At 37.1% G+C, this 12,980-nt stretch overlaps 1 protein-coding gene across 1 annotated transcript in view; it reads right to left on the bottom strand.

Moving 5' to 3' along the window:
* Nucleotides 1-12,980, bottom strand: part of TXNL1 (thioredoxin like 1) — a 41,643-nt gene that overhangs the window by 18,145 nt on the left and 10,518 nt on the right. The window contains exons 3-4 of the mRNA XM_054460412.2: nt 5,326-5,422; nt 3,256-3,429 (exon numbers count right to left, since the gene is read on the bottom strand). Of these exons, the coding sequence (XP_054316387.2) occupies nt 3,256-3,429; nt 5,326-5,422 (271 nt within the window). The remainder of the gene's footprint in view (nt 1-3,255; nt 3,430-5,325; nt 5,423-12,980) is intronic.

The following is a 12,980-nucleotide window of genomic DNA, read 5'->3' on the forward strand; positions in this document are numbered from 1 at the left end:
AAATCTTTTAAATGTTTTTGTCTTCCATCCTATCTATATGTCACTTCAATATGATATCTAGGATTAAGACAACATTACAGTCAGATTTGCAATACCTAAATGATAAAAATAAACTAAGTGGGTAAATTCTTCTAAATAGTTTTTATTTTTATTTATTGTGGGGCACACAAAACATATCTATATATATACGTATTTTTTTTTTAAACAAAGTCTCCCTCTGTTGCCCAGGCTGGAGTTGCAGTGGCACAATCTTGGCTCAATGCAACCTCCACCTCCTGCATTTCTCCTGCTTCAGCCTCCTGAGTTGCTGGGACTACAGCAGTGTGCCACCGCACCTGGCTAATGTTTGTATTTTTGTAGAGATGGGGTTTCTGATATTGGCCAGGCTGGTCTTGAACTCTTGACCTCAGGTGATCCGCCCGCCTCGGCCTCCCAAAGTGCTGGGATTACAGGCGTGAGCCACTGCATGCCCAGCCCACAAAACATATTTAAAGGGCTGCATTAAAGTATTTTGTTATACAAACTGTCTGGGACAAACTGGCATTATTACATTGCATATTTGATGTAACTGGAAACTGACATATTCTGAAAACCTGCAATGAGAAATAAACGTTGCTACCTTTATAATCAACATGTCAATCATGGGAAAATAATCAGGTGAATCCAGAATACCCAACAGTCTATAAAACAGATAACCTAGCTGGATGCGGTGGCTCACACGTGTAATCCTAGCACTTTGGGAGGCTGAGGCAGGTGGATCACCTGAGGTCAGGAGTTTGAGACCAGCCTGGCCAACATGGTGAAACCCCCTCTCTACTAAAAATACAAAAAGTAGCTGGGTGTGGTGGTGGGCACCTATAATCCCAACTACTTGGGAGCCCGAGGCAGGAGAATCGCTTCAACCGGGCATCAGGGGCCAGGGGGACAGTGGAGGTTGCAGATCGTGCCACTTCACTCCAGCCTAGGCAAAAGTGTGAAACTCCATCTCAAAAAAAAAAAAAAATTAATTAAATAAAACAGATAGCCTAGACCCATGCTGTTCAATATGACACTCATTAGCCACATGTGGCAATTTAAAATTAATTAAAATTAGATAAAATTAAAAATTAAGTTCCTCAGTTGCACTAGTCATATAACAAAACGTTCAATAGACAAGTGTGCCTAGTGGCTACCATATTACTAGACCAGCACTGGTTTAGACTTTCAAAATGGAAAACCATGACAGAAAAAAAAGGCAGAGAAAAGTTTCTAGACTAAAGAACATTAATTAGGACAACTTAAATGCAATGCATGATCCTTGATTTGATCCTAAATGGTGGGAAACAGCCATAAAGAATATTTTGGGGATAATTAAGAAAAGTTAACTGTAGGATAATTAGAAATATTGTATCAATATTAAATTTCGTGGGAGTTATAATGGTATCACTGTTATATAAGATTACCAATTTTAAATACTGAATAACCCTGTAAGACCTAAATAGTTCAAAACTTTAATGTCTTGATTGACACCTGACAGAAAGAAAGGGACATTTAAAAATAACAGCTTTTCATATTTTATCCATAACATTTGCACAAAAACTAAATTTTTATTTCTTAAAACTTCATTTTTTCCTGCCTATTTCCCATCTGAGGCCAAAACACTCATACCACAGCGGATGTGTAAAGAAGTATGCCTGTAGCTAGGCAACAAGACTGCGGTGCTCCTAAGACTTTTTAATGCAAACACCCTTAGTAATAAAGGGAAAAAAATACAAAGATATAAACACAATGGTTTACAAGTTAAATGATTTCCAAAACTGTCCAAAAGATGTAACAACCCTGACATAAACGATATGTTCATACTTCCTAATTGGACATTACAATTTCAAATTACAGGTCTATTTTAAAGAAATAGTAATTGTACTTCCCTAAATTAATGCTGGTATCACATTATTGATGCTTTCTGACACCCTTACAATCTCCTACTACACACCCATACACAAAGAATCTCTCATTTTTTTTGGACTATAGCATCTCTTCATTCGGCATGAATTTAGACTTACAGGGAGGACCTATAGCTCCATGACACAGATCTGCTTTAGTATGCCTGATATACCTTGTTTAAGATATTAGCTTTGGCTAGGTGCAGTGGCTCACGCCAGTAATCCCAACACTTTGGGAGGCCGAGGCAGGTGGATCACCTGAGGTCAGGAGTTCGAGACCAGCCTGGCCAACATGGTGAAACCTCGTCTCTACTAAAAATACAAAAATTAGCTGGGCATGGTGGCGGGTGCCTATAATCCCAGCTACTGGGGAGGCTGAGGCAGGAGAATAGCTTGAACCCTGGAGGCGGAGGTTGCAGTGAGCTGAGATCATGCCACTGCACTCCAGCCTGGGTGACAGAGGGACTCCGCCTCAAAAAAAAAAAAGATATTAACTTTAACTTGAGGTAACTTTTTTAAAATTCATTCTTTGATCTGCCAGTGCAGTAACTTTGTAACCAGAGAAATTAAAAACTATATATATCTCTTAGTATACAGGATTTACCTATTTGTATAAGCAAATCTAATACCATGAAGTGCTACTTCCAAATTTTGCTTCCTTCTTGAATAGCTCTCAAATTAAAAACGTTGCATTCTAACTATTCATACTCTGCAGTTTCCACACACTATCCTTTAGATTCTTAAGTCTTTGTGTTGTTATTTGAAATAACTTACTCTTAAAACCTAGAATAATACATGTGATACCAAAGTCAAATTTGATTCTAAAACAAAATCAGTAATTAGACCTTTTTTTTAAAAAAAATAGAGTGCCAGAAAAGAGGGCATACATTTAAAAAGACAAAACTATAGGAAGTGAGTGGCAGTAAAAGGAGTTAATGGCCATAATTAAAACTTGTAAGTCATTTTACATAATTGTCAAAAAGTGAAAAAAAAATTTCTAATGCACATTTCTACATTTTCTGGAAAAAAAATGTATAAAGCAAGTATTTTTAAATGGCAATTAAAATAGTTCAGAAAGCAGATTTTAAAAAAGTGGCAAAGAAAATCAGGAGAAATTTAGGAAAAATGATTTATGATAGAGGCTTAACACACACACAAATGTACACATACAGACAAAACTCAATAGTCAGCTAATAAATTTGAAAGCTCTTATTTAAAAGTATTCTAAACCAGTAAGAGATAGAAGATGGAAACATAGTTATATTTCATTTTAGCCAAATAATGACATGTACAAGATATTATATATTATGATTTCACTTTTCAGTCTACATACATAGCCTTTTGGAATATCTGTGTCCTCATTGCTTCCAGGGTCATTTTCTAAGTGCTGCTTGATTTTTTCTTCTAATCCCACAGCATCTGCTCCTTGATATTGATCAATTCTCACTTTGTTTCGAAAAAACAAAAATGTAGGTGTTGCTGATATATTGTTGGTGGCAGCTGTTCCCTAGAATTGGCAAGTTGGACAGTGTTATGCATTAAATCTTAAACCACTTTGAATATTCATTCTACACCTTTATGGAAGTTAAATACCATAAGCATGAACTAAAAACATGTAAAATACTGCATTTTTGTTATTTAAGGAAAAAACAGATCTATTCCTAAGAGAGTTCCCCTATGGGCATAGCTACATTACCATCACACACACCATAAAGAACATTCCCCATGTTTTTATCATTTTTACTGTTAAATATATCATCCAGTAGAAAAATTAGCTTCCAATGCAGAAACTGTGCTTAACGCCAGACAGGTCTTTCATAATTACAGGTATTTCTCAAGAATAACCAAGAAGGGTATTGATAAAGTCAACACAAACCACTGCTACTAGAAAAAAGTACACGTCTGAAAACCGGTAGCCAATCTGCCTGTTAAAAAGAGCATGTAATGTATTTTGCACTGCAACCATCACCCAATTTTTATTCTTACAGAAATGACTTTTGGTCACCCATCAAACACATTCTAACAGCTACCTTTATAAATTCTGTCCTAGCTCCACAATTGTATAAGACTAACTACTGAATGGAAATTACCTAATACCCACTGAGTATCCTAGTTTAAGCTTTTCATGACAAGTATAAAGGAAACAGTAAAGCAAATATGGCACCTTACATATTCAAATATTATGAAAGTCACTACTATACTTTTTAAAGAAAAAGAACATAAAGATAACAAAGGAATGTCTTCTCAAAGCCTCTAGGTGAAAAAACTATGACCTTTCAGGAAAGTGCTGCCCAAAACAATGGAATTGTAGCACATGTGAGCTACACATGCAATTGTAAATTTTCTATTATCTATATTAAAAAAGTAAAATAAGTAAAATCAAGTTTAATATTACAGGAAATCTAATATATGCATTTTCAATCTAATCAACATAAAAAGATAATGCAATATTTTACATTTTTTTATACTGTCTTTAAAATCTGATCTGTATTTTATACTTTCCGTACATCTCAATATGAATTTGTCACAGTTGAAGTGCTCAGTAACCACATGTAGCCAGTGGTTACAATACCTGACAGAACAGCTCCAGGAGAAAGCACTTTCATTTTAGAAATAGTGATTAAATCAGGGGCCAATGATATAGTGCAATAACATGCAACTAAGTGCTGAAACATCAATGTGTGTAATGTAGGGTTTTCAACAAACCCCCAAAGTAACTACACACTACATAATATTCTAAAATTTTTTCCACACTCAGAAATTTAACAAAGATAAAGCTGCAGAGCTATAGAGTTGTTCCTTAGTTAGAACTAAAGACTCTACTTTTTAGTATTGGAAGGAGCCCTTCCAATTTTTTTTTCCCTTAACAATTCCCCACATTTCTGCATATACAAACACAGAACTGCCACATACCATTCCAACTAAGCAATCAGGGCAATTCACCCACAACACTGTGGCCCAATCAACAGTAATCACCATTTTAAAGTTTCTGTTCAGTGTGTCCATTTGCAGATAAGATAACAAACTGATCAATTCAAACTACAACCAAGAACTCCTTGCCACTGCTATATAATGCCAATGCCTCGGGGGCAGAAGATATAATTCTAGGCTTGCAAAACATAAGGAAATGTAATACACAGAACTGCTAGGTGACCTATTAACAACATCGTATTAATTTTATATCAGAAGGTGATTAATACAAACCTGAAGCAATTAATAATGTGCTACTCTTCTTAACTAATGCAGCCATAATGACATCTGTAATAATGACATCAACATAACATCTTCCTATCTTCAAAGGAATAAGTACTATGTGCATCAAGAGATAAATGAAGAATATTAATGTTGGATTTCAAATTTATTCAAAAGTAAATTAAAAAGAAAAAAGATTCCTTTCCCTTACCTGACACTGATGTACATCGACTTCCAAGAAAACAGCCTGTGGATATTTATTACTCATAGAACTGAATGCTGGGGCAATCCTCAAACATGGCCCACACCTGTTAGAAAAGGAAAAGGAACATTAAGTAAAATAACACTAAAGATTGTAATTCTAAAGCACTCGTCAATTAAACATAAAATAGAACAAACACTGATATTGCTGGCTTTTGATTCTCTTTTTTTTTTGTTTTGTTTTTTGTTTTTTTTAGACGGAGTCTCACTCTGTTGCCCAGCCTGGAGTGCAATGGAGTGATCTCTGCTCACTGCAACCTCCATCTCCTGGTCTGATTCTCCTGCCTCAGCCTCCCCAGTAGCTGGGATTACAGGCGCCCACCACCACGCCCAGCTAATTTTTGTATTTTTAGTAGAGACACAGTTTCACTGGGTTGGCCAGGCTGGTCTCGAACTCCTGACCTTAGGTGATCCACCTGCCTTGGCCCCTCCCAAAGTGCTGGGATTACAGGCATGAGCCACCAAGCTGGTCTATTTTTCTTTTTTTTTGGAGACAAGGTCTCATTCTATAACCCAGGCCAGAGTACAGTGGCATGATCATGGCTCACTGCAGTCTCAATCTTCCAGGCTCAAGCAATCCTCCCACCTCAGCCTTCCAAGTAGCTGCAACTACAGGTGCATGCCACCACACCCAGCTACCAAACTAAATTTTTTTTTTTTTTTTGAGAAGTAGGGTCTCACTATATTGCCCAGGCTGGTCTCAAACTCCTGGGTTCAAGTGATCCTCCTGCCTTGGGCCTCCCAAAGTGCAGACATTACAGGCATGAACCATAACCCTAGGCCTGATTCTCTGGTCTACTTGAGTAAGTTATTTACATATACTTGTATCAATACTATACTGTCTTAATGAGCCCAGATGTTACATTTAGTCTTCATAACTAATAGTGTTAAGTCTTCCAGCTTTGTTCTGAGAGAAATTAAAGAAAACCTAAATAAATGGAGGAATTTACTCTGCTTATGAATTTGAAACTCAATATTGCCAAGATATCAATTTTCCTCAATTTGATCTTTACAACTGATGTAAGATCTCAGCAGGTTTTCTTGTAGAAATTAACAAATTTCAATTCTAAAAATTATAGAGAAATACCAAGGACAGCCCAAGTCATTCTGAGGTTCTAATCTGAAAAAATTATATTACCAGATCTTAAGAACTATCATAAACCTTTATTAAGAGAATACAGTACTTGTACAAGAATAAGCAAAATGATCAAATCAGTTTTCCTTTGAAAGAAGAGTCTAGAAACAGACCCATCTCACATACAGTACTCTGATGTCTGAAAAGGATGGTCTTTTCAATAAATACTGCTAGATCAACTGTATACTCACACAGGAAAAGCAATGAATCTCAACACACCATATACAAAAACCAATTCCAGATGGGTTGTAGATCTAAATGTAAAAGGTGAAACAATGAAGGTTTTAGGAAAAAATACAGGAAGACACTTTGAAAACCTCAAACTAAGCAATGATTTCTTATACAAAACACAAGAAGTACTAAAAAAAAAAAAAAAAAAAAAGGTTTGACAGACTGGACTATATTTGATAAACTGGAAGACTAAAACCTTTTATTCATCAAAAAATGTCTTTAAGAGACTAGGAGAAAGTATTTGCAAAACATATCAAACAAAGGACTTATACTTCTAATATGTAAAGAACTCCTACAAAACAAGAAGACTGAAACCCAAAAGAAAAAGAATGAACTCTTGAATAGGTACTTGACAAATGAGATTATCCAAACAGTCAATAAATAAAGTCAAAAACTTTCTATAAAGCAGGAAAGATGTTCTACTTCATTAGTCATTAGGGATACCCGGGAAATGCAGATTAAAACCAACTCTGCAAAAATAGCTACAAGAAGAATTAAGTATTGTCAAGAATGCAGAGCAACTAAACTTTTATATACTGTGACAGTGCAAGCTGGTATTAACCATTTTGGAGGGAAAAAACCAAACTGCTAAAATACACCAACCCATCAACATTCCTGGGGGATACATCTAAGAGACATGTTCACCTTAGAACATTTGAAAAAGTATTGTTAGTAATAGCTCTAAGAGTCAAAAATCAGAAACAATGAAATTGTTATCAACAAAAGAATGGGTAAGCTAATTATAGTTATACAATGAAATACTACACAATAATGAAAATAACTGGTGCAAAACCTCTTGCAAAAACATGGATGAACCTCACAAATAACATTGAGGAAAGAAAGCAACTACTAGCATATACTGTATGACTACATACAGTTCAAATACAGACAAAACCAATCAATGGTATCAGAAATCAGGACAATGGTTACCTTAGTGAGTTACTGATAGAATAAGACTTCTGGAGGCTAGCAATGTTTTGTTTGTCTGGAAGCTGATTAAATATGTGTGTTCAGTTTGTGAAAATTAATTGAACTATACACTTCTAATTGTGTGCCATGTATGTCTCAATAAAAGTTTGCAGAAATAAGAAATGTAAGAAAAAGCAAATTCTAATACACAAAATAAAAACAAATGTTAAAACTCAAGTTGTGATCAACTCCACATTCTTAACATTTCAATCAGCATTTCACCTTGTGTTATCCTGAAAGCCATACACCAAAAATCTAAGAAAATAATATTTACAGTCAACTAAAATTAGTCTTAAACTTTATAAATGGGAATATAAATCACTACACTGTTTTTCAAAGGCCATTGATTGGGTCATATCTATTCATTTTAAATGAACACAAACCAAGACCCAATAACTGCCCTTTTGAAAGTCTATTCCATTTTAACAACACTTACTCTATTTCACAATAACATGTAGTATAAGGAAGTTCAACGTAACATATTTGTAATAGTAAAGTTAGAAAACAATTTAAATGGCAATCAATGGAAAACTAGTTTAAAAAGTTATGACAGGGGCCAGGCACGCTGGCTCATGCCTATAATCCCAGCACTTTGGGAGGCCAAGATGGGCGGATCACTTGAGTCCAGGAGTTCTAGATCAGCCAGGCCAACATGGTGAAACCCCATCTCTACTAAAAATACAAAAATTAGCCAGGCATGGTGGCGCATGCCTGTAATCCCAGCTACTCAGACGGCTGAAGTAGGAGAATCACTTGCACCCGGGAAGCGGAGGTTGCAGTGAGCCAAGATCACACCCCAGCCTGATACTTCGCAGTATTTAGGGGGGAAGAAAGTCTCATTATAAAACGTTCTCTAGGACCCCATTTCAAACCTATGTATATATACAAATGCATAGGGGATAAAAAGACAGAGACAGGCACAATGAACAGTTAGTATCCATAATTCTGCATCCTTTGCTTTTTTGTGATGAATAGGTATTTTCATTTTAAAATATTAAATGAGTTGAGAATAAAGAATTTAGTGTTAACTGCATTTACACAGGTGTCACAAATTACAGAGGTATCCATGCTATAGTACAATATATCCATTCATGAAAACCACCCTCCTGCAAAAACACACACCAAAAAGAGAGAATTTATGGGAAAAATAAGTTTGTGGCAAACTACTTGAAACCCATGCAATTTTGTAACAAGATCAGTAAGAAAGATAGTAACTAGACTGGGCCCGATGATGCCTCATGCCTGTAATCTCAGCACTTTGGGAGGCCAAGGCAGGTAGATCACTTTAGGTTGGGAGTTCAAGACCAGCCTGGCCAAAACTGTTTCAAGATTTAACTTTATCTAGATTCTTTAATTTTAGTTAGCCATCAGAGGTTGGAACTTTGGTCAAAAATCAAAATACATCAGCAGAGAAGCATAAATATATACAAACTCAAATATATACAGCAGCGCACTTTCACAAAACAATCATTCAAATAAATCGATCATTTTCTTTTTCTTTTTCTTTTTTTTTTTTTAGGGTTTCACTCTGTCACCCATGTTGAGTGCAGTGGCATAATCATGGCTCACTGCAGCCTCATTCCCTCAGGCTCAAGTGATCCTTCCACCTCAGCCTCCCAAGCAGCTGAGACTACAGGCACGTGCCACCATACCCTGCTAATTTTTGATGTTTTGAAGACACGAGGTCTGCCTATGTTGCCCAGGCTGGTCTCGAACTCCTAGACTCAAGTGATTCTCCCACCTCAGCCTCCCAAAGTACTGGGATTACAAATGTGAGCCACTGTGCCCAGCCAATTGATCATTTTACATAAGATGTCTGTCTCCTTAACATGAGCAGTTGAGAGTAAACAAATTTCCATTAGCTGAGATCATGAACAAGTCACCTGATTTCTCTGTATAAAATAAAAGGACTCTCCAAGGACTTCTCCCAGCTCTAAAATATTATGCACCCAGTATGCTTGAATTTCAGAATTACACCTTTTTCTCTTGCACACACCTTGATTAGCTGCCCTTTGCACAATCTAGGATTTCTTATTTCACTGCAAAAGGTTCAAGAGATCACCTAGTCCAGACATTTAAAATGAAGAAAAAAAAAGTTACTTTTCTACTCTAAACCTTCTCTTTGACTGAAAACTTATCTGCTTAGTCCAATATATAAAATGCGTATGTTAGAAGGATTTTGAGTTATGCTGTTTGAGAAAAAGAATACAGTAAACTGCTAGCTTTCTACAATGTATAAAGAAATAAACCCAGCCGGGCGCAGTGGCTCACGCCTGTAATCCCAGCACTGTGGGGAGGCCAAGGCTGGTGGATCACCTGAGGTCAGGAGTTCGAGACTAGCCTGACCAACATGGTGAAACCCCGTCTCTACTAAAAATACAAAATTAGCTGGGCCTAGTAACGCATGCCTGTAATCTCAGCTACTTGGGAGGCTGAGGCAGGAGAATCGTTTGAACCTGGGAGGCAGAGGTCACAGTGAGATGAGATTGCGCCATTGAACTCTAGCCTAGACAACAAGAGCGAAACTCTGTCTCAAAAAAAAAAAAAAGGAACCCACAAAACTAAAACTTTAAACAGACATAACCTAATATAATTAACCAATAAGTAAGAACTGAAGATCAGAAGATGACCTGCCCAACACCAAACATCCTAGTTGGCGGCAGGGCCACCACTAGAACAGGCAATTCCTAAATACAATCCAAGATCAGCTTTCTTTGAAAGACCATCAGCTTCTTTTTAATACACTTTTTTCTACAGTCACAATATAAAATAAATTCCATCTCATGAACTAGCTAACTGTCCTTCCCTTCAAGATAAGTGTCTTACCTTGAGCAACAACTTGTGTCAATACACACAACTGGTAAGTGGATAATATGCTTTCTAAAGCCATGGTTAAAGAATTTTTTTTTCTTTTTTCCTGCAGGGTAAAACTTTAAGCAATTTATACATGTGCTATGTTTACTAGTGGGCAGGCTTAATCACAATTGGTATTATTAATTACATAAAACAGCTAGCATTCATTGGGCACTTACTATATGTTATGCATTCACAAATTCATGTCACCTCATTTAAGCTTTATGACTCTAAAAAACAACAAATTAGTAAGCTTGAATTAGAGCCCAGAACCCAACTCTTAACAGCTATGCTAAAAAGTCCAAAACAATGTCCTACACAGTGCCTTTCATTGTTATTTCTAAATCAATTGCCAAGATTAAACTGTGTACACACTCTTGAAAGGTAGCCAGACAAACTACATAACTGTATGATTCTGTTTCTATAAAGTTCAAATACAGGCAAAACTGATCTGTAGTGTTAGAATTCAAGAGTAGTGGGAAGAAGCTTGGGACAGTGCGAGGAGTCTGGAGTTAATGATCTATTTCTTGCACATTTTTGTATATTTGCACTTCAATAAAAAGTTAAAAAATAAAGCAACTCTGTTCTCCAGGGCTTCAATATGCCCTGGTCTTACAGCTACTTGCTAACGTTTTCTGCCTGGTTCCTATGGACTACTGGGCCTGCTAACTCTGTACTTCAATAAACTACCTTCAGTCATCAGTAATTTTGCGGTATGTAATTAACATATGTTTAATATATAATTATTTGGACAAGCTATTGTAACTATTAGAATTCAACATCCAAATATACACTGACATCCTTCTTAGATTGTAACAAACCCTAACAAACTACAAAGGCAGATCTGCTTTAAGAAAATTCAATGTATCTCCAGCCTGAGCAACATGACAAAACCCCATCTCTACAAAAATTTTAAAACTTAGGCAGGGCACGGTGGCTCACGCCTGTAATCCCAGCACTTTGGAAGGCCGAGGCAGGCAGATCACGAGGTCAGGAGATTGAGACCATCCTGGTTAACACGGTGAAACCCCATCTCTACTAAAATACAAAAAATTAGCTGGGCGTGGTGGCGGGCGCCTGTAGTCCCGGCTACTCGGGAGGCTGAGGCAGGAGAATGGCGTGAACTCGGGAGGCGGAGCTTGCAGTGAGCTGAGATTGTGCCACTGCACTCCAGCCTGGGCGAGAGAGGGAGACTCTGTCTCAAAAAAAAAAAAAAAAAAAAAAAAAAAAAAAATTAGCCAGGCATAGTGGTGCATGCCTGTAGTTCCAATTACTGCTGGGGCTGAGTTGGGAGGATTGCTTGAGCCCAGGAGGTCGAGGCTGCAATTGAGCCATGATCACATCACTGCACTGCAGCCTGAGCAACAGAGTGAGACCCTGTCTCAAATAAAAAAAAAAAAAAAAAATCAGTGCATGGTAAACATTATCTACAAAAGTGATACATTCATCAATTCAAGATAAAAACCATTGGCTGGGAGTGGTGGCTCACGCCTGTAATCCCAGCACTTTGAGAGGCCGAGGTGGGCGGATCACGAGGTCACGAGTTTGAGACCAGCCTGACCAACATGGTGAAACCCCGTCTCTACTAAAAATACAAAAATTAGCCAGGTGTGGTGGTGCACACCTGTAATCCCAGCTCCTCAGGAGGCTGAGGCAGGAGAATTGCTTGAACCTGGAAGGTGGAGGTTGCAGTGAGCTGAGATCATGCCACTGCACTCCAGCCTGGATGACAGAGCAAGACTCCATCTCAAAAAAAAAAAAAAAATCATTCACACTGTTTAATGGGGGGGAGGGGGGAGACCGGGGACAACGAATGACACAATGTATATTCTTTTAACTCTTTAGTAACAACAAACTGGTACTACTTATAACCACTAAAATGTATCTGGGCATAAGTAACAATTTGGAGACAGTTTAAAAATATTACCAAAAAGAATATCAGAGTGAAATGAATTGCAGGCAGAGGTGTAAATTATTTAAGGAAAGGCATATTGAAAATTGTCAGGCTCTGTGCAGATACACAGAGATAAATGTGCATTTCTTTTCTCCTTAGGCTGGAAAGATCAAGAACAGCACTTTATAGTTCAAATGATGCATTTATTAACGGGACCTTAAACAAGTTATTTAACCTCTCTGTGACTCAGTGTCCTCAACTGTAAAACAGGGATAGCTGTTAGGGTTATTCTGAGGAATGAATGAGTCAATATAAGAGCTTAAACAAGTTCTTTACACAGACTAAGGAATATGTAAGCGTTGACTGTTTTAATCCTTAAAAAATACTCTGGGAAAAGGGTGCTAACCATTCAATGAGGAAAAGACAGTGTTTTCGATAAATGGTGTTGGAAAAATTGGATATCCACATGCCAAAAAATGAATTGGACCCTAACTTTACGACATATACCAAAATTAACTCAAAA

Source organism: Pongo pygmaeus, chromosome 17 (assembly GCF_028885625.2).
Source record: "Pongo pygmaeus isolate AG05252 chromosome 17, NHGRI_mPonPyg2-v2.0_pri, whole genome shotgun sequence".
NCBI lineage: Eukaryota > Metazoa > Chordata > Mammalia > Primates > Hominidae > Pongo > Pongo pygmaeus.